At 35.9% G+C, this 24,253-nt stretch overlaps 2 protein-coding genes across 11 annotated transcripts in view; one reads left to right on the top strand and one right to left on the bottom strand.

Annotated features, from left to right (window-relative positions):
* The first annotated feature begins 5,197 nt into the window (after positions 1 to 5,197).
* LOC123542166 (transcription intermediary factor 1-beta-like) lies at positions 5,198 to 8,536 on the top strand. Its single transcript, XM_053531094.1, has 2 exons — positions 5,198 to 5,970; positions 6,863 to 8,536. The coding sequence occupies exons 1-2, from the start codon at positions 5,624 to 5,626 to the stop codon at positions 8,265 to 8,267; spliced, it is 1,752 nt and encodes a 583-aa protein (XP_053387069.1). The 5' UTR covers positions 5,198 to 5,623; the 3' UTR covers positions 8,268 to 8,536.
* Positions 8,537 to 15,019: 6,483 nt separating this feature from the next.
* Positions 15,020 to 24,253, bottom strand: part of LOC123543190 (uncharacterized) — a 56,173-nt gene continuing 46,939 nt past the window's right edge. For all 10 annotated transcript variants that reach the window (XM_053531096.1, XM_045329283.2, XM_053531095.1 and 7 more), the window contains one exon: positions 15,020 to 21,730. In XM_053531096.1, coding sequence (XP_053387071.1) covers positions 17,002 to 18,561 — 1,560 coding nt within the window. In that variant the 5' untranslated portion in view covers positions 18,562 to 21,730 and the 3' untranslated portion in view covers positions 15,020 to 17,001. The remainder of the gene's footprint in view (positions 21,731 to 24,253) is intronic.

Below are 24,253 nucleotides of genomic sequence, written 5' to 3'. Positions count from 1 at the left end.
GCGATGGTACTATGGTGAAACCAAGATGGTACGATCACGATAACGCGATGGCACGATGGTGTAAACGCGATGGTTCGATGGTGAAAACACGATGGTACGATGGTGATAACGTGATGGTACGATGGTGAAAATGTGATGGTACGATGGTGATAACGCGATGGTACGATGGTGAAAATGCGATCGTACGATGATGAAAACACGATGAAACGATGATGATAGCACGATGGCACGATGGTGGAAACGCGATGGCACGCTGGTAAAACGCGATGGCACAATGGCACGATGATACAAACACGATGGCGCAATAGTGCGATGGTGAAAACGCGATATTACATCGACATTTCACCATCGTACCATTGCACCATCACGATTTCACCATCGTGCCATCGGGCTATCGCGTTTTCGCCATCGTACCATCGTGCATCGCGGTTTTGTATTAAATAAAATGTCACGATTGACCAAACGGAATTCCGAAGTACGAAAACGCTCACGTTAACTGCTAGAACTACTTCTGTTACTTCTGCTCACTACTGCTAACCTTTCTGCTTGAACTGTTGTTGCTCTCTACTACTATGGCTATTGCAGCTACTGATACGTCTGGTACTGTTTATGCTGCTACTGCTGGTTTTGCTTCTGCTGCGCTCACTGCTACTACTACTTCTTGACCTGCTACTGCTGGTAATTATACTGCTCGATTGCCCATTACTCCTTCTCACTTACATTGCTCGTACTGCTTCTGCTGCTGTGGGTACTTTAACTGCTTACTGCAACGGTTTCTGCTGGTACTACTTACTACCACTGCTCTTGCTTGTAGAGGCCCTGCTGCTACTGCACACTTCTTCAGCTACTACTGCTACTGCTCACCGCTACTACTTGTACTGGTACTGCTTACTCCTACTACTGGTAACGCTTCTGCTTCTACTGCTACTGTAGATCTGCTTCTGCTGCTGCTACTGCTATAGCTCGCTCCTGTTTCTGGTATGCTATTACTGCAGCTCACGGCTACTACAGCGGCTCACTGCTACTGCTGGAAATGCTACTGCTCGCTTGTATTGTTACTACTGACGTTCACTGCTACTGCTGGTACTGCTACTACTGCTACTGTTGGTACTGATTCTACTGTAACTCACTATTACTACTTCTGCTACTACTGCTGCTGCTTCAATTCACTGTTATTGCGTTATTGCTAGTACTGCTACCACTGACCCTCACTCCTACTGCTGCTCATACTGCTACTTCTGCTGTTAACTTCTACCGCTGGTACTGCTACTCTGTTACCTCTGCAGCCCACTGCTAGTGCTGGTTCTGCTCCTGCAGGCTGTCTCTGGTACTGCTGCTGCTTATTGATAACTGCTACTGTTTTACTGCTTCTTCTGCTACTACAGATATTCTTCTGCTGCTTTTTTAGCTTGCTGCTACTTCTGGTACTGCTATTACTGCAGCTCACTGCTACAACAGATAATTGCTAAAAACAACAGATGCTCACTGCTACTGCTGATAATGCTTCTGCTGCTTTTTCAGTCTGGTCAGGATCCATTCTGTTCGCTTCGAAAGCCTATTACATTAAGAGAAACCATTATCGAATAGCATGGATCCTGACTAGACTGCGCGGGTGCACAGACTGGTCTTGATCCATGCTGGTCGCAGAGCCACTTTGTTCGTTTTCTCATGGCGCGGCTCATATAGAGTGCCGTCTTTACTGTCACATATATATGTCATGTGAACTGCGACGCTCTGAGACATACGTATGCCTTCTTACCTTGTAACTGCAATGTCTGGCCTCGAATCCAGCAAAGAATATTTTATTTATTTTCCAATATAACGTGATAGAGGAAATAGAACTTTTCCGTATGTTAAATCATAGTACACTGGCTACGAGTTAATTTAGAAATTTAAATTTACTAGAACCACAATATTTCGTATACGAGCACTTCCTTGCCAAAGACGGATTATTATGCTTTTGGTAAATATACTGGAGAAAAAGAAACACGTACTTTTTCAATATCATTCTTATGACTAATTACGGTATCACCTGTTATCCAAAGCATCAAATTTAAATTCTGTTTATTTTTATGCATCAGCAAATGAAAAGCTAGTCTTTGTACTCTCCAACAAAGATATGGCGAGTTTGACTGCACAAACCTGCTACGGTATTCTTCCACAAAGATTAAATATCACAAATATAAAGTTTATATGTTTTTACCCTGTATAAAAGATCAGTGTTTTAAGAAAATCGCAATTTTCAATTCCTTTATTTTTTTTACATTATATATGCTTTGATGTCGTTGATTATGCAATTCATTGTGATAACTTCCAAATGTAGATAGTGGTAAAGGTCTATAATTGTAAGTAGTTTGATATTTAACAGTTTATAATAATATCTGTCATGTGTTTGCGAATCGGATAGAAATATCCGTCCCGAGGGCACCTGCGCATTGGGCGGTAATGAGGCTTGCCGAATTACCGCCCATGCGCAGGTGGCCGAGGGACGGATATTTCCATCCGATTCGTAAACGCATGACAGATATTTTTTCTTGCACATCGTATACATATTAGCATTTTATTCTGCAAATTATTTTTCTTGCATACCGTATTTTACAAATAACAGATAGAAATACTTTCTTTGTAGCACTCTTTCTTATAGTAGAGCGCGGGGAATTAAGCAGAAGTGACGTCATGATGTTTTGCGTTACGCACAATAACAAAGTTCCACTTTTGTTGTATCGTTTGTAGCGTAACGTTATGTTCTTTTTTGTAAACTAACGTATTTTGAATCGAGAAATATACTATTAGGAACGGAGAGAAACTATCAAGGTACCTGCTTTTTTCGTGTTTTTACATAAACAATATTTTATCAGTGCATGAACAACTAGTTGTCATTAACAGCGCGAGAGTCATCTGGAATGGGGGTGCCAGATGGGTTTTGCCGGCATGGGTAAAATCACCGGAAACGCCAGTCCGGTGTGCAAGAAAAGATGTTGTAGTCGCCGAAATAATCAGGGAAGTTCGTAAAGTTTCGAGATTTTTCGACTTTGATATTTGTCTTGAAGTTGCAAGACATGATTTGAATGTTTACTGGCCAAACTATGAAACAATACAATCTACATGTAGTATAAAAATCGTCTCAAGGCGTCTGTAAAGGTTTATCAAATTGACTTCTAAACACTCAAAGAAAACATTTCTGCCAAATAATCATTCCAATAATTATCGTATGAGATGTTGTGCATTACCTATCAGCATCAGAATATAAAAACCACTAACTGATGAGATAATACTGCAAAAAAATATTTTGTGGTTATAAAATAACCACAGAAACCCGTACAATTTCGAGATTTTCCGACACTGATACTGGTCTTCAAGTTGCTAAACTTTAACATCAGGGAGTTACGGTGTTCCGTTAGAGCCAGCGTCTGCTCCCTGTGAACACGAAGCGCGAAGGTACGACGGTACGATGAAACGACGGTGACTACACGACAGTACGATGGCGAAGCGCGACAGTATGAAAGGGACAATCCGTCGTACATTCGCGCTTCGCCATCGTACTGTCGCGCTTCACCATCGTAGTGTCACGCTTTGCCATTGCACTGTCGCGCTTCACCATCATAATGTCCCCATCGCACTGTCGCGCTTCGCCATCGCACTGTCGCACTTCACCATCGTAGTGTCACCATCGTACTGTCGTGCTTCGCCATCGTACTGTCGCGCTTCGCCATCGCACTGTCGTGCATCAACGTCGTAGTGTCACCATTCTACTGTCGTGCTTCGCCATCGTACTGTCGCGTTTCACCAACTTTTCTCTGTTTACTTATATAAGCTGATTACTTTGAACAACATTTTCTCACAAAACAATTAATTACATGTAAATACATTATCATTTATTTTTCCATACCATTAGAAAAGTTAATTTTAATTCATAGAGGATATTTGTTTGTTTCAGTTAAATATCAATTTTATTTCACAAATAAGCATCAAAAACTGATATTTTCACGAGTGACGTAGCCACGAGTGAAAATGACTTTTTCCGGTGCTCTCACAAACATGTCTATAAATAGATTAAAATGAAACCTATGGATTTTTTCTGACATGTTAAAATCTAAATATTTCTTGTTTTAAACCAGCTGCAAAATAACTCAGAGGTAAAGCATACTGTCCATGTTAAATTGATCTGTTGCCGTTTTGATTTCAAACGCAGCATCGACATCTAATTTTTATTTCATCTTTCATAACGATCTTAGAGTCCTTCATGTGCTCTGTTACCACCTGACAGCAGAAATGTCCAAAGCCGATTTGGCATATGAGAAAGGTTTAGCATCATATCAAACATGATACTAGTATTAATTAAATTTCTTTTGGGTTTTAACGCCGTTTATCAACAGTATTTCAGTCATGTAAAGGCGGGCATTTAACCTAACCAGTGTTCCTGGATTCTGTACCAGTACAAACCTGTTCTCCGCAAGCAACTTCTTACTTCCCCACATGAATCAGAGGTGGAAGACTAATGATTTCAGACACAATGACGTTTATCAAATAGTCACGGAGAACATACGTCCCGCCCGAGGAACGAACTCACGAGCCCGCGACCCGTAGACCAACGCTCTAAAACATGCACTTAAGCGAATAATGTACGATATATAATGTTATATAAGGAAATAAATACAAAAACAAAAGATCAAAGAAAGAAACGAAAATGAAAAAAAATGAAAAAACAAAACAAAAATCTGAAATAAAAAATCGTCACGAGGATTCGAACTCGTGAAACAATTTGCTTATATCCAATTGCAATCGGCATTTTACCCGACTGAGCTATGTTGCGATATACTAATGAAACAAATACTAATATTCAATTGTCAAGTAATTACTGTATGTGCAGCATTATGAATTGTTATTTGATCAGTTTTCATAAAATGGACTCGTCCTCGCGTTTCGGCGGAAAACCACGTTATCACTGGGTATTAGTAGAGCAATATAATTGTTTAAATCCGTGATCTTTCGGTAAACAACTACTAAAATTCAATGCTACGCTGGTAAAAATGTAAGGTAGAAGGCCACTGAATAAGAAATCAGGTTGCCAAATATACTACATATCCTGCACAATAATGCAGTAGACCGTTGCGAGACCGCACCCCGCCGGGTCGATTAAAACGCACAGTATTTATAACTGACATTTTCAAAAAGAAGAAACCCTACGCCATTTCACGGATCTGCCTCTGATCTGATGTTTTAATGAAGTACCAATACATGTACATGTATTTGATTTAAGATAAGAAATAAGTTTTATTGTCGGTAGTTTATAAAATATATCCAATTATATGGGGTTTGTAAGACTAAGTTTAAGAATGCGACGACCCGCCACGCTTCAAAGTATAATGCGGGTACTAGGTCAAGAAGAAGGAAGTTAAAATAGAGATTTGTAGGTTTCAGATAAACAATCAATCAGTTTTTCGAAGTTTAAACCAGATTTTTAATTGTTTTTTCACTTTATAAAGTGTAATTGTTCAGGGATACAAAATTTCATAATAGCTTTTAACTTTTTATATCAACTTAATGTACGCGTATATCACATAATTTGATATTTGAACAGATTTAATATCTTAACAGACGGATATTTACCAAAAAATTCAAAATGGCTACGGGTGGTAGCTTTTCTAGAACATTGGAGGGCGGACACGAACCTTTTTATGACTTTTCGTGTACGCCATGTGAGAATGAAGGAAAGAACATGGAGGCTGTCAGATATTGTGAGGAATGCTTCGTCTACATGTGTGATTCTTGTGTCAGGGGTCACAACAGATTTCCGCTACACACAAGACACCAATTATTGGACCAAAGCCAGTTTGGGAAAGTGGCCCAGACTAAACTTGTTTCATTTCCGACAAAACGATGTTTGAAACATCCTGGGGAAATCATTAATATCTATTGTGGTGACCATGATGTCGTCTGCTGTAGCTCGTGCAAGGTTCTCGAGCACAGGTATGTTTGCTATCATCAACTTAATTTATCATTGATATTCTATAGAATATAATGCCGATTAGTCATGCTGATTGCCAAATGTTGATACCGTAAATGCCAAAATAAAGATACATATTAATATAAACCTTTAGACATGAGTTTCACGTGGCAAATTTCTTTCCAGTTTTATTTCGAAAGACAATTGCTATATTGTATTTGTTTATGCTTTTTAAAGAAAATAAGTATCAACTCATCTTAAGATTTTTAGTATAAAAAATGCGGAAAACAGAAAATGAGATAGATTACAAAATTATTTGATTTTACCATGATTATTTCTTTATCGATTAATATTGAACATGTTATAGCAAGAAATGGACTAAATAATGTTTCCAAATGTATCCGAATATTATTGGAACTCGAAATGTGTATAATTCTTATCCAGTTACATCGGGGTCATAATATTAGGCTATTTAACATTGTTCTGTACAATACGGAGGCGAGTCCAATATCGTTTTTCCAGCTTGGTACGAGTCCAAATATATCTCGTATTGTACAGTTCATTGTTAAATAAACTATTTATTCTATATCTATTTTATGGGCGTCCTAGTTCAAATTTTAACGTGACGTCATTTTAGCGTACACGCGTTTTTAAAGAAACAACATATTAGAATGATATATACATGTATATTCTCTACCTTTTATTAATAATTTAATCTACTTATGTTATTGTAAATAAATGTGAATTATTTAATCTACTTTTGTTATTGTAAATAAATTTGAATAATTACCAAATTCAAGGAGGTTTCCACTTGCACGTTGATAGTCCTGCGCTTATACATAAAATTTGAACAGACATTTTTATCTCATGTTTCATCAGCCTATATCTAAAATATTTTCTCATTTTTCATTGCAGCAACTGTGCTAAAACCAAGCATTTGATAGACGCGGCAAAGGGTATACAGAAGAGCAAAGAGTACCAAACTATCAAAAAAGAAACACGTGCCCTTCTGAACGATGCCGTTAAAGTTCTTGCAGACCGGAAAGCTGATATTTCTCGTATCGAGAATGAAAGAAAAGATGTCAAGAAAATTATTGCTGATTTTAGAAAGAAAGTCAATAAGTGCTTTGATGATCTGGAGGAAAAAGCTCTCGATGCTTTACATGATAAAACGGAAAATATCGTAAGCAGTTGTGAACAAGATACAAAAGATCTTACCGTCATGAAAACAACAGCTGAGGACATGCTGAAGCAGCTAGAGTCATTCAAGGGAGATAATGAGTGCGACCTCTTTGTACAAGTGAAATCCGACAAGACATTCTTAAGTAATGCTATGCAGGAAATTCTCAACATCTCGAAGAAGGTAGAGAAAGATGCTATTAACTTTAGAATAGACCCGAAAATCGAGCCATACCTTAGTTCACTTGAAGGTTTGGGCAGCTTTACTGATATCCCTATGAACGCAAGTCACCTATCACCAGTAGCCATAGACAGGCATGAGCGCCACCCACGTGCATTTACGTCATCCTCACAGACGTCTCGGGATAATCGTGCTCCGCTTCCTATATACAAAACACAGCTGTATGGTAAATTTGATGTAAAGGAGAAATCTGATCCTGCAGTGTGTGAAATATCAGACATCTGTCAGTTACCAAACGGAACTTTCCTTATTGCTGATTATAACAACAAGAAGCTGAAGAGACTAGATAAGTCATATAAACTTCTCGATTCTCTACGACTGCCCGATAGTCCATTTAGTATATGTAACGTTGGTTCTGATGAGGTTGCTGTGTCTCTGTGTTCTGCTGAGAAAGTTCAGTACATATCTGTAAAAAAGAAACTGACATTGAAGAGATCATTCAGTACAGGTGACTACTGTAAGGGTATGGTTTATGTTGATGATAAACTGTATGTCGGTTGTGGTAAGGATATAGAGGATCCACCTCTCTGTTGTATAGAAGTGTATAACAACGCTGGTCAGCTATATCATTCTATAAGTGGATTATCTTACGTTCCAAAATACATCACAGTCACAGATGATGGTCAGCATCTTCTTGTTACCAGCTGCCAAAGTGATGACATTACTATGATGGATCTGACTGGTAATGTAGTCAACACGTTCAGCAACAGGGACTTGGGAGATCCTAGCGGCATATGTACTGATGGTAAAGGTCAGGTGTTTATCTGTGATACAACAGTCGTTCAGTTGGAACCCAAGCAGCAGAAGATAGACGTGATCCTGGGAGAGAAAGATGGTATCAAGGAGAGTATTGCAATTTGCTATGACAGAAAGCAGTCGAGATTATTGATCTCCTGTTGAGAATCAAATCAATTGTTAGTATTCAATTTGAAATAGGGCGTAAGGAATCAAGAGAAGACCTCTTACAAAAATCGACATTGATATCATTTTACCTATTTACAATAAATTTTGAATTTTGTATATCATTAATTATCATGTATCCAATGATTGTTTCTGTATATTTTCAACGTGAAGTATTATCACGAGACTTTGATTATGTCGGGTAATAAATTGAAATGAATGTAACATGCTTCACTTTAAGTGTGATTTGATATTAAAATGCACACAGACGCTGACTAAAGTTATATGGCAAATCAATTTTAGTCCATGTACAAGCGGAACTAAAACAAGTCAAACAGTGAACTTGGTATCTCAAACCAGCTTGGGTCGTTGTAAACATTGTTAAATGCCCGTGTTTTACCTTAGTAGACAAAATAGTTTTCTTTTACATACAATCATTCTTTGATTATGAAAATAAGACAAAACCTGTAAATCATAAAGTTTGCATGCAATGTAGTATAAAATCATATATATATATTCAAGAAAGTAATAAAAATCTTAAGTACTAAATAGAAGTTTCTGTTGATTGTCCATATGTTTTTTTTCTAATATTCTAGATGAAATATTCTTTTACGGAACTGGCAAACATCGTTTTACGTTACCGATATTTATAGGATATCTGGCTGTACGTCCATCAACTCTTCATTTGTTACTCTTTTCCGATGTAGATATATTTGCACATTTTTTCGCTGACTTTAGGCCAAACGCTTGTATTACTTTTTCCATAGACTTCCATTATAATAATGACCCTGTCACATGCCCTAAAATTAAGAAATGGCCATATAAATGTGATTTTTTCAGTAAGACAGCATTTCAGACACATAAAATAGCAATTGTATACAGGCGTATCCTATCCTTTTTTTTTTTTTTCTTTTTTTACAAATTTTCATCAGAAAAACCTACACCCTTTCTCGAATGGCATTTAGAGGCAAAATGCCCACTTACACACCATTCTAAATACAGAATTGTAAAGTCAACCTTTCATCCTCGCACTAGTAAAATATTCCAAATTTCACAGAAAACATTAAATTGCTTGATTTTGACACAATTTTTATGATTGTAAACATAACATATTTATCCAATCAGCTTACGTCTCACTGAATCTTATTGGTTTCTCTACACTTTTTTCAACCAATCCAAAGCCGGCTTGTAATAACAATCTCTGACCATACGGTTACAAAAATGTAACGCTTACCATTGTCAAAAAGAATTCAGATAACTTTATGCAAGGGAGTTAACTAAGGCACACGGTTGCTATTTTTTTTAAGATTAGCCTCCCCTTGGTCAATCACCACGTGCGCGCTATCTCGGGGAGAAACTTGCAATAATATATATTGTCGGTTTATCTGTTTCTACATTCAGTTCATATTTTCGATGTAATTTTGTCACCAAAAAAGCAGGTTTCGTGTACCCTCATATTTAAACTGCACTGCAGTATCTCCTTTGTTATTTAATATGAAATTAGGCGCTGCCTATCTGACGGGAAAACCTAGTGATAGTGATACGGATTCTTTCTTTTTTTCTGCATTAAATTGTTCTTTCTGATATTTTCTGTTTGGCTTTCAGTTTTGACAGTAAGCCTGATGGTTTTGCTATTGTTATAAAAATAAGAAGGGGAAATGTTTTAAAAAGTTTTGTTTAAATGAACATAGATCTAATCATTTCTTCAAATGTATCAAGACTAGACAGACAATGGAAAATAGTGTTCATGAGTTAAAGATAATAGTGATATTTGGGTGCACAGAATCTAGTCCCAAAATGCACCATTAGTTGTACTGATGATAAAATAGAGAAAAGTGGAAACTTCACATGTCGCTCAACACGACAAAAACGAAACTGTTGCATAAACCCGGACAGATAACGAGGGATTTTTTACCTGTCACTTTTTTATATCTGCAAATTGTTATTATTTATTGTTATCAAAATAATGCTGCTTTTGCTGAAAATTTTACATAATTCAAATTTATATTTAGTAAGCTAATTTTAACTCACACGAAGTGAGCGCCGGAAAGGGATATGTAAAATGGGGGCTGTACGAACATTGATAAATTCGAACACTTTGTCATTTACAAAATTTTCCTCATAGTATTATATATGGTGCAACAGTCATTCAAAAGTGACCCAATATCAGGCCTTTATGTGTTGTCAGTGAGCATGCGTAAAACACACTCTTCCTCAGTAGTTTTGGATAAATATTTTAATGCAAGTCATTTATTTATACATAATATTACCAATTTTGTTTCTGTTTACAACGATCATGCCTTTGCTATCAGTTTGTTTATCTGATAAAAATTTCTGAATCCGGGAATGCACATATTCTTTTCAGTTCATTTGTTACAAACAAATAGTTTCTAAAAACGACAAAACAATCCAAAAAATAAAACAAAACAATTTACACATTATGCCTGTGTAACATCACATTCAATATCATCTTGTTCTGATATTCTTTTGTGGTATAGATACCGGAACTTATATAATCCTGCTATCCTAAACACGGACTATTTTAATTCTTTTAAATGCCATTATTGTCAAATGACACTCTTTTAGGACAAATTGTGTTCCACCAATACAGCTATGGTAAAACTCGTGTATGTGAGAATGACAAACAACCATTTACTTGTATATTCTTATTTCAAATTCATTGTAAAAAGTTCTTGACCAGAATTTTATATATAACACAAACACTCTTGGTCGAAATTCAGTTTAATTTACCTAACTGCTAACAGTCTGGGACCTTTTTTTGAACATGATTAAGGTTAATTTCTTAGCTTGATAGGGATCGTAGTGAGCCTCTAAAGTTTATAGCCAACATTTTTTTCCAAGTGTAATTTTACTAAAGCTCTAGTCAGTGAATTGACTTTTAGAAAGTAGTTGCAATGTATGTGAAAGATTGTGGAAGGGAGGGGAGATAAGCAATATCGATATATGCTTTTCCATGCCTTCGACTATTTTGTTCAAAATTTACAGACAGAACATTGGTTAACTATACTTATTATTGATTTGTGTTCCAGTAATTAAAAAAGTGTGTTAAATATCAAGAAAAAAAATTAAATTGGGCCTAAGCTAAAAAAAAAATTCAAGCAATCTACGAGATTCGAACTCGGACCTCGCGCATGGAAAACATGTGCGCTTACCACTGGACCACAGAGACTTTTGACATAAATGTGTGACAAAATTATGTATATAAATAAATTTTGTTAGGACAGCGTGTCTATATTCGTTTTACATTGACCTTTTTGAAATTATTGGCTTTTCTACAATCAAAGAAATAAATAAACAACGGTTTTGTTATTCAAACAGTGCAGTAATGTAGCTTACTGTAAGTTACATCATAATTCATTATTGGAAACAAAAAGCGGGCCACTTGAATCATCCATAAACTCGTTTCATGAAGAAACCCGAATAACACCGATTTCTGTTGATACCGCGAATATTCAACTCGATAGAATAATTTGTTTTAATAATGCGGCGCCCGATCGTTCATAAGAAATTTTATTTTATCAAATGTCGTCCTGAAAATTATTTATTGTGCAAGCACGGCAGCAGGTCCGGTAGAATTATGGGAGAACAACAACAACAAAACCGGTGAAGGTATAGAACTTATTCCCAAGTTGAACGGTATATAGGTTTGCTTTGACATATATACATGTACACATTATCTATAGACGGAAAAACCTTCGGTTTTCCCGTATAATTTAACTACGGTATTCCAGTGAGGCGACTGTCACATTGTCGTGATGGTTAAGGTAGTTCTGCTCATTCGGATCGAACTTCTTTCTACAAAGTAGACTTTAATTCGACTCTGACTTTTCAAAACTTTAGATTATACTTTAAATTATCAGCAAATAGAAATTACATGTATAGGGACGTGTGTTTGACTATTTGCGAGACTGAATCGAAAAATATGGACCTCACGCAATTTTTCATTATGGGAGTCTATGAGAAAATTGTAAGTTTCATAACATTTTCGCGAATAGATTTTTTACAATGTAGATTTTAATGAAACTTCTCACAGTTGTAAATAAACATATGATTTATAAATGTGGTGAAATAAAATGTATAAGTATGTTTGCTTATTTTTGAGATATTTGACCATGATTAAAGTAAACCGCATATTTCACACTGATGTTGAGCCATTATTTACTTGTCAGATGTTTTGATATCATATTTTAACTGAGGAAAGATAGCAACAGTGCCACTGTAATAACTTTACTTACAGGTTGTCATTAATTCATAAAATGATTTTCATTTCCGTACGCCGAATCCAGGCTTTATTCTACGTTTTTGAGATAAATGACGTTACGCTATCCCTTCCGGTTTTTAAATAAAGTAGGAGTTATGGCAGTTTTCCGTTCAGTCATCGGTTTATGTGATAAATAATCCCTATTTATATTAATCAGTCTGGCATTTATCATTAAAGTCTTTTTGAAAATAGATGTTTTGTTGGATTTAACGTCGCACCGACACGTGATAGGTCAAATGGCGACTTTCCAGCTTTTTAATGGTGGAGGAAGACCCCAGGTGCCCCTCTGTGCATTATTTCATCACGAGTGGGCACCTGGGTAGAACCACCGACATTCCGTAAGCCAGCTGGATGGCTTCCTCAAATGAAGAATTCAACGCCCCGAGTGAGGCTCGAACCCACGTCGATGAGGGGCAGGGGCAAGTGATTTGAAGTCAGCGACCTTAACCACTCGGCCACGGAGATATCTATACAATAATCCCCATTTGAAACACAATAATTTACTTTAGTTGTTATCAACACTGAGAGAAAGGGAGTTTTCAAAGAAGAAAGACTTCTATTCCTGATTTCTCGACCTTAAATGACTTCGCCAGTGAATTGTTAGCATAAATATGTATATAGTAAGTGAAGGACGCTTGGTGTCCCGCTTTCTCTTAATTTCATTAATACATAGTGTCAGGACCCTATCGATTTCATATTAATTGACTGGTACTTTCTCAAGTGAAGATAAACCTTACGATTTTCACGCAATTTTTATACCTCCGATTTTATTAATATATGAAAATGCAAATATTCTATGACAAGATGTTCTGATTACTAGATTACAAGGTGATATAGCTGTCTGAAACGTAAATGCCACGACTCATAGAACTTCCTTAATTGTATTATTCGTCCAAAGTGCAATTTGAATAACCCTGGTATTTACTTGAATTATTGAACACTTGTATAATCTAGCAGTTTTAACTTAGAGCAGACTAGCTTGCCATTGCTCTTATATATTTATTTTATGCTAAAGTAATGAAAATACTTTACTCTATCAGTGAAATAAATTCCATATCAGTCACAGTACCGTACTATTTTTGTCACCGAATAAGCATAAAATAAAAAGAAAATATGTTTGTTTTGAGTGAAAATATTAAAATTTTATCACTACGAGATGAGATATATACCATATCCATTCAAAACAAACAAATATCCTCTATATATCTGATCGTAATCTCTTCTGTAGTTTTTTTCTACACTGGCTCCCCGAAGCTGAGTATAGACTGGCTCCCCGAAGCCGAGTATAGACTGACTCACAGAAGCCGAGTATAGACTGGCTCCCCGAAGCCGAGTATAGACTGGCTCCCCGAAGCCGAGTATAGACTGGCTCCCCGAAGCCGAGTATAGACTGGCTCCCCGAAGCCGAGTATAGACTGGCTCCCCGTAGCCGAGTATAGACTGGCTCCCCGAAGCCGAGTATGGACTGGCTCCCCGAAGCCGAGTATAGAATGGCTCCCCGAAGCTGAGTATAGACTGCCCCCCCCCCCCCACCCCGAAGCTGAGTATAGACTGGCTCCTCGAGGCTGAGTTTTGACTGGCTCCCCGAAGCTGAGTATAGACTGGCTCCCTGAAACTGAGTATAGACTGGCTCCTCGAGGCTAGTATAGACTCACCTCCACCCCCCAATCTGACTAAAGTACTTGATCTTCTAAACGAAGATCTGAGAACGACCCATTCACATTCGTCTTCTGTATATTTTGGATTTCCATTATTGCTATTTTTATGTTATCCAATCAGGCGAGTTGTTCGATTGTCAAAGAGTAAGAAAAATATGCAGTTATTCCAGGACTCGAACCCGGGACCCCTCGCTTACAAAGCAAGTGGCCTACCGACTGAGCTAACCGGCTATCTGATACATTACGACATAAGAATTGTAAATATCAAAAGTCAATGCTAGAGGTAGATTTGCAAGATGTTGTAAGCTAGGCTCTGATTGGCTAGTGAAAGGGCCGTCAGAACGAGGCAATGAATAGGTCGTTTTCAGATCCTATGCGTAGCGTAATAGGAGATGTACTTTAGTCAGATTGATCCACCCCCTACCCTTCCGAAGCTGAGTATAGAGTGCCCCACCCCCACGAAGCTGAGTATAGACTGGCTCCTCGAGGCTGAGTATAGACTGGTATAGACTGGCTCCCTAGCCCTCTTGTATAATTTGACTGAAGATTGATAACTAATTTCTGAAATTCTTTCTCCATTTCCTGACGAATAAAATTTGGTGGCTTATTTAAATGACTTGACTCTTCGATTTTGGAAGTTACAAGTTCATAACACTTGTATGCATAATAAGGGGAAGCAGGACACATCTGCTGTCGTGATTATTTGCTAAAACCGCGCGTGCGGTTGGGGCGAGGTGGAGAATGTCGGGATATTTTGTTTTGGATGCATAACGTTCTAATATCGAACTACAAACAAGACAAACATGTTTAAATAGAATTGCACATTTACTTGAACGTTCGTATCAGGTTAAATACAACATTTTCATAACAAAATATGGTAAAAATGTATTTGAAGAAATTGGCATTTAATTACAAAAACGTACAAATCAAAGTACTACAAGTACTCCACAGTATACTGATATAAAATGCATTTCAAAGTGACTGTTGACATGTATTCACTATATCTAAATGCATTTTCTGATATCCATAACAACATACGCAAACGCGAAAACATATTACAAAATGGAAAAGAAAAGCAAATTGCAAATCTAGGAATTCGTATCGAGAAAAATATTGCAATAAAACGCATGTCATTGAACAACTTTCTAGTCATCTTTTTATTACAAAAACAAAACTTTGTGTCAGTTATATTTCCACTAAACAACGTTTACAATAATTCCTATTCACTAAGAACTGATGATCTAAAAATGCTTCATACCTCTTTTCTTGCTTATACAAAAGTTTATTCTACAAACACAATATCGTCTTTCATACATATTTTTGTTTAAAACAATAGCACATCGATAAAATAGGACGTAACGTTATTTACACACCATAACATTTACCATTTACAGAAAGTTTAATCATATTAAACTAATTAAAGTTTCCCATCCGTCACTGTAACTCTTTGTCAATCACACATATTCGAAAGTATTCACTGTTTTACACACATCAGTTGCATACTAATGTTACGATATAAAAAAGGTAAATAACAACATAAGCATTTCATTTCAAACGTAACGTCATTTTGATACGTTAACGTCAAATATTCAGTGTATACTATCATTTTATCACAATCATGTTTATTAATAAAGCTTTGACGTCGACGTCGTTTATAGTATTGGAAACGTTGATCAAATAGACTTGTTTATATAGTAAAAGAAAGTAGAAATTTTGATGTTTCGTCAGGAAAGACTAACATGTGATAAAAAGAATATTACATTTGTGACTTTCCATATTGAATTTATTAAACTCGTTGAATAAAATTGATTAAATGTTCGGCAGAGCCTCGCATTTTATCATTTTATTCAACTCGTTTCATAAATTCAATATGAAAAAACACTCATGTAATATTCTCTATTTCTTCCAATTTAACTTCTTTGTTTAACGTCCATCAACGACCTTGTCGTTGTTTTTTGCACGTGCACAAGTAATTATATGTAAATAAGGAAAGACTTGAAAAAATGGCGCAAAATCGTTAGAATATTGCCTTTGATTTTAATTTTTAACATGGTAATCAGTTATAAAAATGAAACTTCTATCAATGTTATTTATGCATAAATAGATTAGCTGCCAGATTAATGAAGAATTTGTCTATTTTTCATAACAGCAACAGAAGCCAGTCTAGTTTAGAGGTTTTCTCAGAGATATTAGACATATAGGGAAACTTACTGACTACATTAAAAAATTTGAAAATGAAACTTAAAATTTATATGACTTTCCTACTTCCTATCATCTCGGAAAGTCTATAAATAGAAAATAGATTACACTAAAAGATATGAATAAAACAGTGATCGAAAAATAACATTAACGAAATACAAAGTAGTTAATTCCAGAATGTGGTATATTGCGATACCATTAACAAATGATAAAAAACAGACGTGTATCAAAACCACAAATCTGCTACAGCAATGAATTATGCATGACTTTGGCCTCCTATAAGCCATACCTTTACAATACATAACAAAATAACAGCAAAATAATTTTCACTGGCAAAATTCGAAAACCTGTTTAATCCAAAACTTGCAGTTTAGTCCAACTGCGAATTTAAACGGAACTGCATTTTGCTGGTATTGTTACAATATCTATTCGCCGTCCTTTTTAATACTTTACTCATATAACCAGGGGATGAAAATCTCAACACTTAAAATATTCAAATTTAACAACATAAATTTAATATTTATATGAACACGCTAAATTGAATTATAAATGCATTAGCATCAGTCAGATCTGATCAAATTCACTAAAGCTATCATTACGCCGTCGTTTCAAATTGTTGTATTCTGTATGCATGATTTAATAGTTTTGCATGATTTGTGTTGTGGAGCGGATAACGTCCCATAGTTCCGTGGTTAATTCCGCCATTTTGAATTGGTCCGCCATTTTGTAATGGAATGGCATCGTCATTTGTTTGTGTTCTTGGTAAAGTGTTTGCACTGTGAGAATTAAGTCCTCCAGCGGAAGTTGTAATTCCGCCATTTTGATTTTCCTGCGGTCCTGCATTTGAACCCGATGTGGAATGATAATTTCCGGCAGAAGTATGGTTTGGACCCTGAAGCGAATTACCGCTCGTCATTAGTCCGTTCGAACTGCTCTGCAATGGCATTCTCGTTGTCGTAGCCATAGTAACGGGTCCGCTAAGCGTGCCATTTCCGGAACTTATCGGTAAGAGACGCGTTGTCAGTGGAATATGCTGTTGTAGACCGGTTGAGTACGGACTCGAGTTTCCTAGCAACGGATGACCCGAACCTGACCCTTGAGACTGATGCCCGGAAGAATTTGACAGCTGATGCGCATGAGCATGGTGATGATGCCCTTGACCTTGAAGATTTGGTGGCTGGTAGGGCGGTGGTGGAATATCTTCGAATATATAAGACGGAATTCTCGCTCTATGTTCACGTGGAATGGAAGCCAAATTAAGCGTTCGGCCCCCGTGTCCGTGGAGAGCTAACTGTGTATTGATGCTCTCGTAGCTGCGTCTGTCGGGGATTACCTCATAGTAATTTTCGGAGCTAGACCGGCTGTACTGAGAATCGGAATGTTCTCTATCGGAGAGCGAAGGATTCACGTAGAAAATATCTTGTGTCATTGTCGCCTGAGATGACGTCACTGATCCGCTTGTTTTGGGCTTTTGTTTCATTTGTCGTCTGCTTAGAATGTATAAAACAATGAATACAATAGCCACAATAGACGCTATACCCGCAATTACACCCATCGCTATAGCAACATGAAGATTTTTATTGTCTACTTCTACCTCAACCGGCGGAATGTACGTGTTTGCCAGCGGATCATCTTCACATCTGCCATAATATCCGGTTATATTAAATTGATAGTTCAAGGTCATTTGACTAGTTGACCCACATCTGCTAATAGCAACATACCAAGTTCTTGGAGCACTGGATTTAAGTGTTCTTTCTCCAATGCAGACGACCATACTTTCTTTTCCTTCTTCCCGCCAGATTGAGCAGCCGACAGTTCCATTATTCGCGTTAAGAGGAATAACTTGGTTACTCACATTTGGAAGAATTTTCTCCCTTTCCTGGCAGGTCATATCTTGCGTAAGATCCCTCATTTGATCGTCATAGTATATTAGCATATTCGCGCAACACTCCGACAATGGGTACGAAATAGTATACTGAATTCTAGAAATATTATGTTGAAAAGTTTTTCGAAGCAAATAACCGTACCATTCCAGTCCGGTATGAATTCTTCCCTTCAGAATACAGTTTCCATTTGAAGATTCTGCGGGTACAGTCAATAATGCTAAAAATAGCACCACAACGGATACGTTACGTCTTTTACATCGGTTTTCCATATTTTCTCAGATTCTAAATCTTTTTTTCAGAGTAAATTGCAAATCTCCTTTAATGCAGTCAAGTCTGCTCGATGTATTTTATGAAATATTCTTAAAAATATAAAAGTGATCAATTAATCCAATCTCCCTAGACTTTCTGCATCAATATTTAACGCCTTTTTTCTCGTCTGCTAGCGCTTTTAACATCCAATATTCACGTCTGACACAGGTTGAAATATGTATTTTCTCCACTCGTATTGACAATCTGTCAGCGAAATGAACTTTTTTCAACTTTCTTTTTTCACTTCGCACTATCTTGCATTAAACTTTCGGTCATAAATGCCTTTCAGGAGCAGACGTTGAGTTAATCCGTGTCACGGAAAATCGATTCCGTGTTGTTTTAAAGTTTAAATCGACTGCAAAAGTCGTTCGGTTGTGAAACTGATAATGAAATTAAAGCCCAGCTACGAAAGTTATCCACAAAAATGAACAAACATTGGCAATTTTAAAATTTCTCTGCTGGTATGCACAATATTCACTGAAGTTAGTCCATTAACCGGTTCATCAGCGGTTTGTACCTCCGCGAAGAAAGTAGTTCTCGAGTATAACCTAGGATTAAGGTGTCAGTTGAGGATGATCCCTCGTCCAAATAAATTAGGTCTTAAGAGAATCCTCCTTTGATAATATCGTATGTTTATTTTACTAAATGTAAAACAGGCTTTTCTAATATAATTAAACGGAGCGTAATAGCGCCCGACGTTGTCTAATGGGCTTTAATACTAGAAACACAAATATGTCAGCACATAAAGTATGTTTATGAATTCTTCCAGCGATTATAATATATTATAAAATCCAATTTTTCTTCTGTCAAATAAACTTCGAAAAATTGACGAAATAATGTTAATGTCAATAACGGGTGTTATGTTCAAAATATCCCAAAACACTAAATTCTTTCCACCTTACTACATCAGTATGAAAGAAACGAGTTTATCGCACCATCAAAAAAGAAGCCCACATTCCGAATTCTCTTAAGACAAAAGACGCAACTTTAAACCTGGATGATTAACATAAATGCCCATTAAAGTTCAACTCGATCTTTTCACATCCAAACGTGTAAAATTGTTCACAAAAAGTATCTTTTTAACTTCAGTTAACCGCCGTCGCTATGTTATCATCCGATCTTGAGTGTTTCACATAATATCAATCTAGTAACACAATATGTTGGTCATGAATATTTTTTGTATCAAGTTATTCAAGACATGGACCGATGTCATTAAAACTCGCACACCGTAAAAAAGATGAGATATATTTGAATATAGACGATAAACTTCCAGTACTGTAGATATCCAATGTTTCGCGAGCTATTATTTTTAAAGCAATACTTTCTACAAATGCTGTTCCGTAGTTTTTATACCATTTAAACTTCGCTAACTAAATTTCTGTCAAATATGATATGGCAGTATTGTTTTGTTGTTTGTAACAGTTTTTGTCTGCCAACTTGTTTTAATTGCCACTGTTCAGCAAACGTTAACACGTCGCTTTAATTCAATTTACAGTCTGTATATAACGTTTAATTTACCGTCCGTTACACTAAAGTGATTTCAGTTTTTATTTCACCATCTGAAGATTTTTACGACTGGTTAAAATTCTATCGCCGACAATAATTTATCACCAAACACTCTTACATCAAATGCAGAGCTTTTTCACTTTTGCTCTTTAATGTATTTTTTTTTTCTTTCCTTTTTGTCGTGCAGCTAATTTTATCAATCAATGCCTGTCAATGTATTTTATCGGCCGTATTTTCTTTTCATACAGGTATAATAGCCAAATATTCCAAAGCAGGTGAATGTTTATAGAAACAATTTCCGTTTCCACTTTTCTGTTTAACTTAGCACCACTACTTGACAAATCAACTACAATTCCTTGCCTTTAAATGCTAAAAGTCTTAAATCGTCGACTAATCCGATCTTAATGGAACTTGGCAGAATTGAAAATATCTCTGATATATTATGTCTCAATACTGGGAGTCACTAATCTCTCACTTTTATAAAAAAAATAATCCGATTTATATTTTAAGCTGCTTTTGTTAAAATGATTAACCGTTTAACTCCTACATGTACGAAAAAGTTTCGTTCTTGTTGTAGCAGTTATTATTTGTATACGTGTCCTTTGATCTTGGTTAACTAATTAGTCCTGATTAATCATCCCGGTGCTTTTGATGTCGCCGCTAATTAGTCAGATGTTCAGGTATTAATCTTTCACACATGTGAAATGATATATTTCCGTGTATAAATTTCTTCAGTGTGTAAACGACTTTTGATTTTGATTAACTCCAGACTGCTGTCTGTTCCGCATGAAAATAAATCAATCACAGCTATTGACCCGCCAAAAGAAACCCTTGCATCCGAGTTCAGCCGCCGTGAAATTAGGTACAGCTTCACCAGTGTCCAGGCTTTGACTTTTCTTTTCTAACTACTACACAGATGTGAAGCCCTAAACTAAAACCAACAAAAGACAGTCAATTTAGACACCTTTTAAGCCCATTTAAACTCAGGATGTCTCGTATGGCCGGCGCACTCGATTGAAATTGTAAATTAAAATCCACAATGTCAGCAAATGGGCGGAGTTGTCATGAACAAAAGAAAATCTTCACCCGTTTTCAAATCTGTTCTGAGATCTGGAAAATGTTATTTTTAAATGATACAATTAAGATCAGTTCAGATGATTTTCTCTGCGGTTTTGAAAAACTCTTTAGGACAACTTTTGTGTCAATCTTTACCCGTTTAGATAAAGATCTTGCGCTTCTTGGGTGATGGTTTCAGACAACGTATAATTTAACGATGGTGATCCTTGCTTTGTTTATTTTTAGGTCACTTTTTCACACTGCGGCAAGGCTTTTGAACAAATCTGTTGGCACTTTAAATCATGTATTTGTTACACTTTGCTATTTGTTTTTCACAACGACTTGACTCGGTTTATTTATTAATGTTGATTTTCTTCTTCATAAACTGCTAAATCTGTGCAGCTTGATTATCTCTGTGAAGAAGTTCCTCTGAATTCCGTCTCGGGAGTTTTGAGTTTTTGTATAAATCGAATTCAACCGGAGCTGTTTGATTGTGTTTTTTTTTTCTCCTCATTTAATGTCTGAACACGTTCTTCATCCGTCGCTTACATCATGCATCAATTTATTCTGAAAAGACAAGAAGCAAAAAACTTTAAACGACAATGAAATGTAACTTTTAAATCGTATGTTATGCGAGACTTTAACTACTAGGCTCCCCGTCCAGTTTAACGCTATAAATTTTATATTAAATAGGCATGTTTCAAAATCTAACAAACAGAAAAGCATGTCACCATACAGCGTAAACATGATACTCGATCCGAAAAGATATAAATATTTTCACAGACATGCTGTGTGCTTTCAAGCGGTTATGAATAGAGGGTAAAAAAGACCTTTAACCAAATGTTTAGCGTTAATTTTGTTACAGTAATGAATGCGAGTGCAACACTGAAACTGTATATTAAAGATCCAACTTATTCAAATAAAGTTTTACGACCTGTTTTATAGTTTTAATATAAAACACTGAACTAAAATGTTAGGAGGGAGTGCGTTTTCAACTTGCTTCAAATAGAACAGGCAGCTTTTTTTTTATCAAGTATTATGCTGTTTATAAATTTCAAATTTCCCTCTAAATTCTTTTTTTTTTTTTTTTTTTTTTTTTTTTTTTTTTTTACATGTGGCGCGCAATTAAATGACACGTATTATCTGAGAGTAGCTGAACGTTCGTACGCACGCACAAATACTAAAATCACAACCTATTTACTGTCATATAAATTGTCAGTACTTATCAACCATGTTTTTCTCTATGCAATGTAATTTGCATTGCCCTTGTAGAAATAACTCGATCAAAAGTTGACAAAAACAGATGAATCTGGCGTTATGTTGTATACCAAACTGTCTCCATATAAGTATCATGTAATGATATATTTCATTAAATTATGACATTAAACTCGAAAATGTTGCCATGGTATCAAATAAATCCCGCGAGAGTACCGCGATATTACAGAAATCCATTTATATACCATGGCGTACCATGTTACTACTCTCAATATTACATATTTATTAAGTTATTACATTATAATACAATTTTTTCAATATTGTACTGTTGCATTACATCTATAGTAACATCACGGTAATGGTACAGCTATAGATCTACGGTGATAGTTTGACCAACCAGGAAAATAACGCTATACATCTTTGATGATAGTTTGACTTGTGTTAGTACATAGTTATAATATTCAATAAGTAATCCAGTTTAAAATAAAATGTGTTTAGTATATAGACCACAATTAGGTAACTTTGCCAATGATCTTTATCTTTTAGTATTTAAAAAAAAACTTTCACTGACTATCATAGATTTCTGTATATGGCCTTACAATCTATAATATATTTTCACTTTCATGTTTTAAAGAATTGAATAGGCTACTTGTGAACTATTTATTTCATTTTGTGAGAAAATCTTTGTCTGGTATTGAACATTGCCGTAATTTTAAACTAAAGCACGCCGGTCAAACAGAGGAAGCAAATTTTAGATATATTAGGCTTCCACTTGGAGTTATGATAGTCTGGATTACTTCCCTTTGTAACTAATACCCCATTTGCACGTCAATATGCTAACAAATACCCCATTTGCACGTCAATATATATGCTATTGAAACTTCAAATCGTGGTACAGGTCATCGCCTTATAGTCATCCTACATCTATAGCAGGTCATCGCCTTATAGTCATCATACATCTATAGCATTAGAGCTTATATTTTAATACGGATTAAAATGCGTAATAAGTTATAACAGAAAAAAGTCCCATTTGTATTATATGAAAATCAAATCACACAAACGCTGTTTTCCATATTGTACAAAATCTAGCTAATTATGAGGTACAAACGTAGTGCTTTTCCGTGTTTTCTGCTGTAGGTACTTGAAGAACACGAAATATATATTATACTTAGCACTCGTTTACAGGTTTTCAATATCTATTAATTCAGGCAATTTGATTGGTTTTAGCAGAGATGTTCATGCACTGACAAGGATCACTTGTTTATCTTTTCTTGAATATATATTCTTACACGTATTTCAGCGTTGCACCCATGCCGAATCAGACATCAGAACTATTTGGAAAACGATTATACATTTCTTATTTCTTAACGAAACATAAAAGTGACTGTGTGTGCACTTATTTTCTTAGATAATCATGATTCAATTTTTTATGAGTTAATACAGGTTCAGACGAGGAATGCTTTTGTTCAAGTCGTGTAAATATCAACAGAGTACTGTTCTATTTTGTTCTGTTGTGACATTCAGCAGGATTTATGCATAAATTGAACGAATATTACACTTTCATACCAAGCCGCTCATCATCTGTCGTTTTTAAAACTTTTGGTTGTAATTAATCCGATCTAACAGATAAAAATAATATCACGAGAAAACTTTCTAAAGACTGCAGGGACCGATGCAAATTAATTATGTATTTCCAAGAAAACGGAATTAATTTCAGCATAAACACGGTGTTAGATTTAAAATCAATTATATTTTTTTTGTAAACGAGATTGAACAGCTCAAATAATTAGTAGAAGATGTTCTATAAAATTGAAAAAAAAAAATTCTCTAGAAATTTATTATCTTCGTTTCTCAACACAAGACATTACGAGTATT

The sequence above is a fragment of the Mercenaria mercenaria genome, chromosome 19 (assembly GCF_021730395.1).
Source record: "Mercenaria mercenaria strain notata chromosome 19, MADL_Memer_1, whole genome shotgun sequence".
In the NCBI taxonomy this organism is placed as follows: Eukaryota; Metazoa; Mollusca; class Bivalvia; order Venerida; family Veneridae; genus Mercenaria; species Mercenaria mercenaria.
The sequence above is the reverse complement of the archived record's forward strand: the minus strand, read 5'-3'. Positions and strand labels throughout refer to the sequence as shown.

Excerpts from the sequence above, each read along its gene's own strand:
- LOC123542166 (XM_053531094.1), top strand. The coding sequence starts at position 5,624 with ATGGCTACGGGTGGTAGCTTTTCTAGAACATTGGAGGGCGGACACGAA. Across the intron at positions 5,971-6,862 it reads TGCAAGGTTCTCGAGCACAG|CAACTGTGCTAAAACCAAGC; the intron begins GTATGTTTGCTA and ends TTTTCATTGCAG.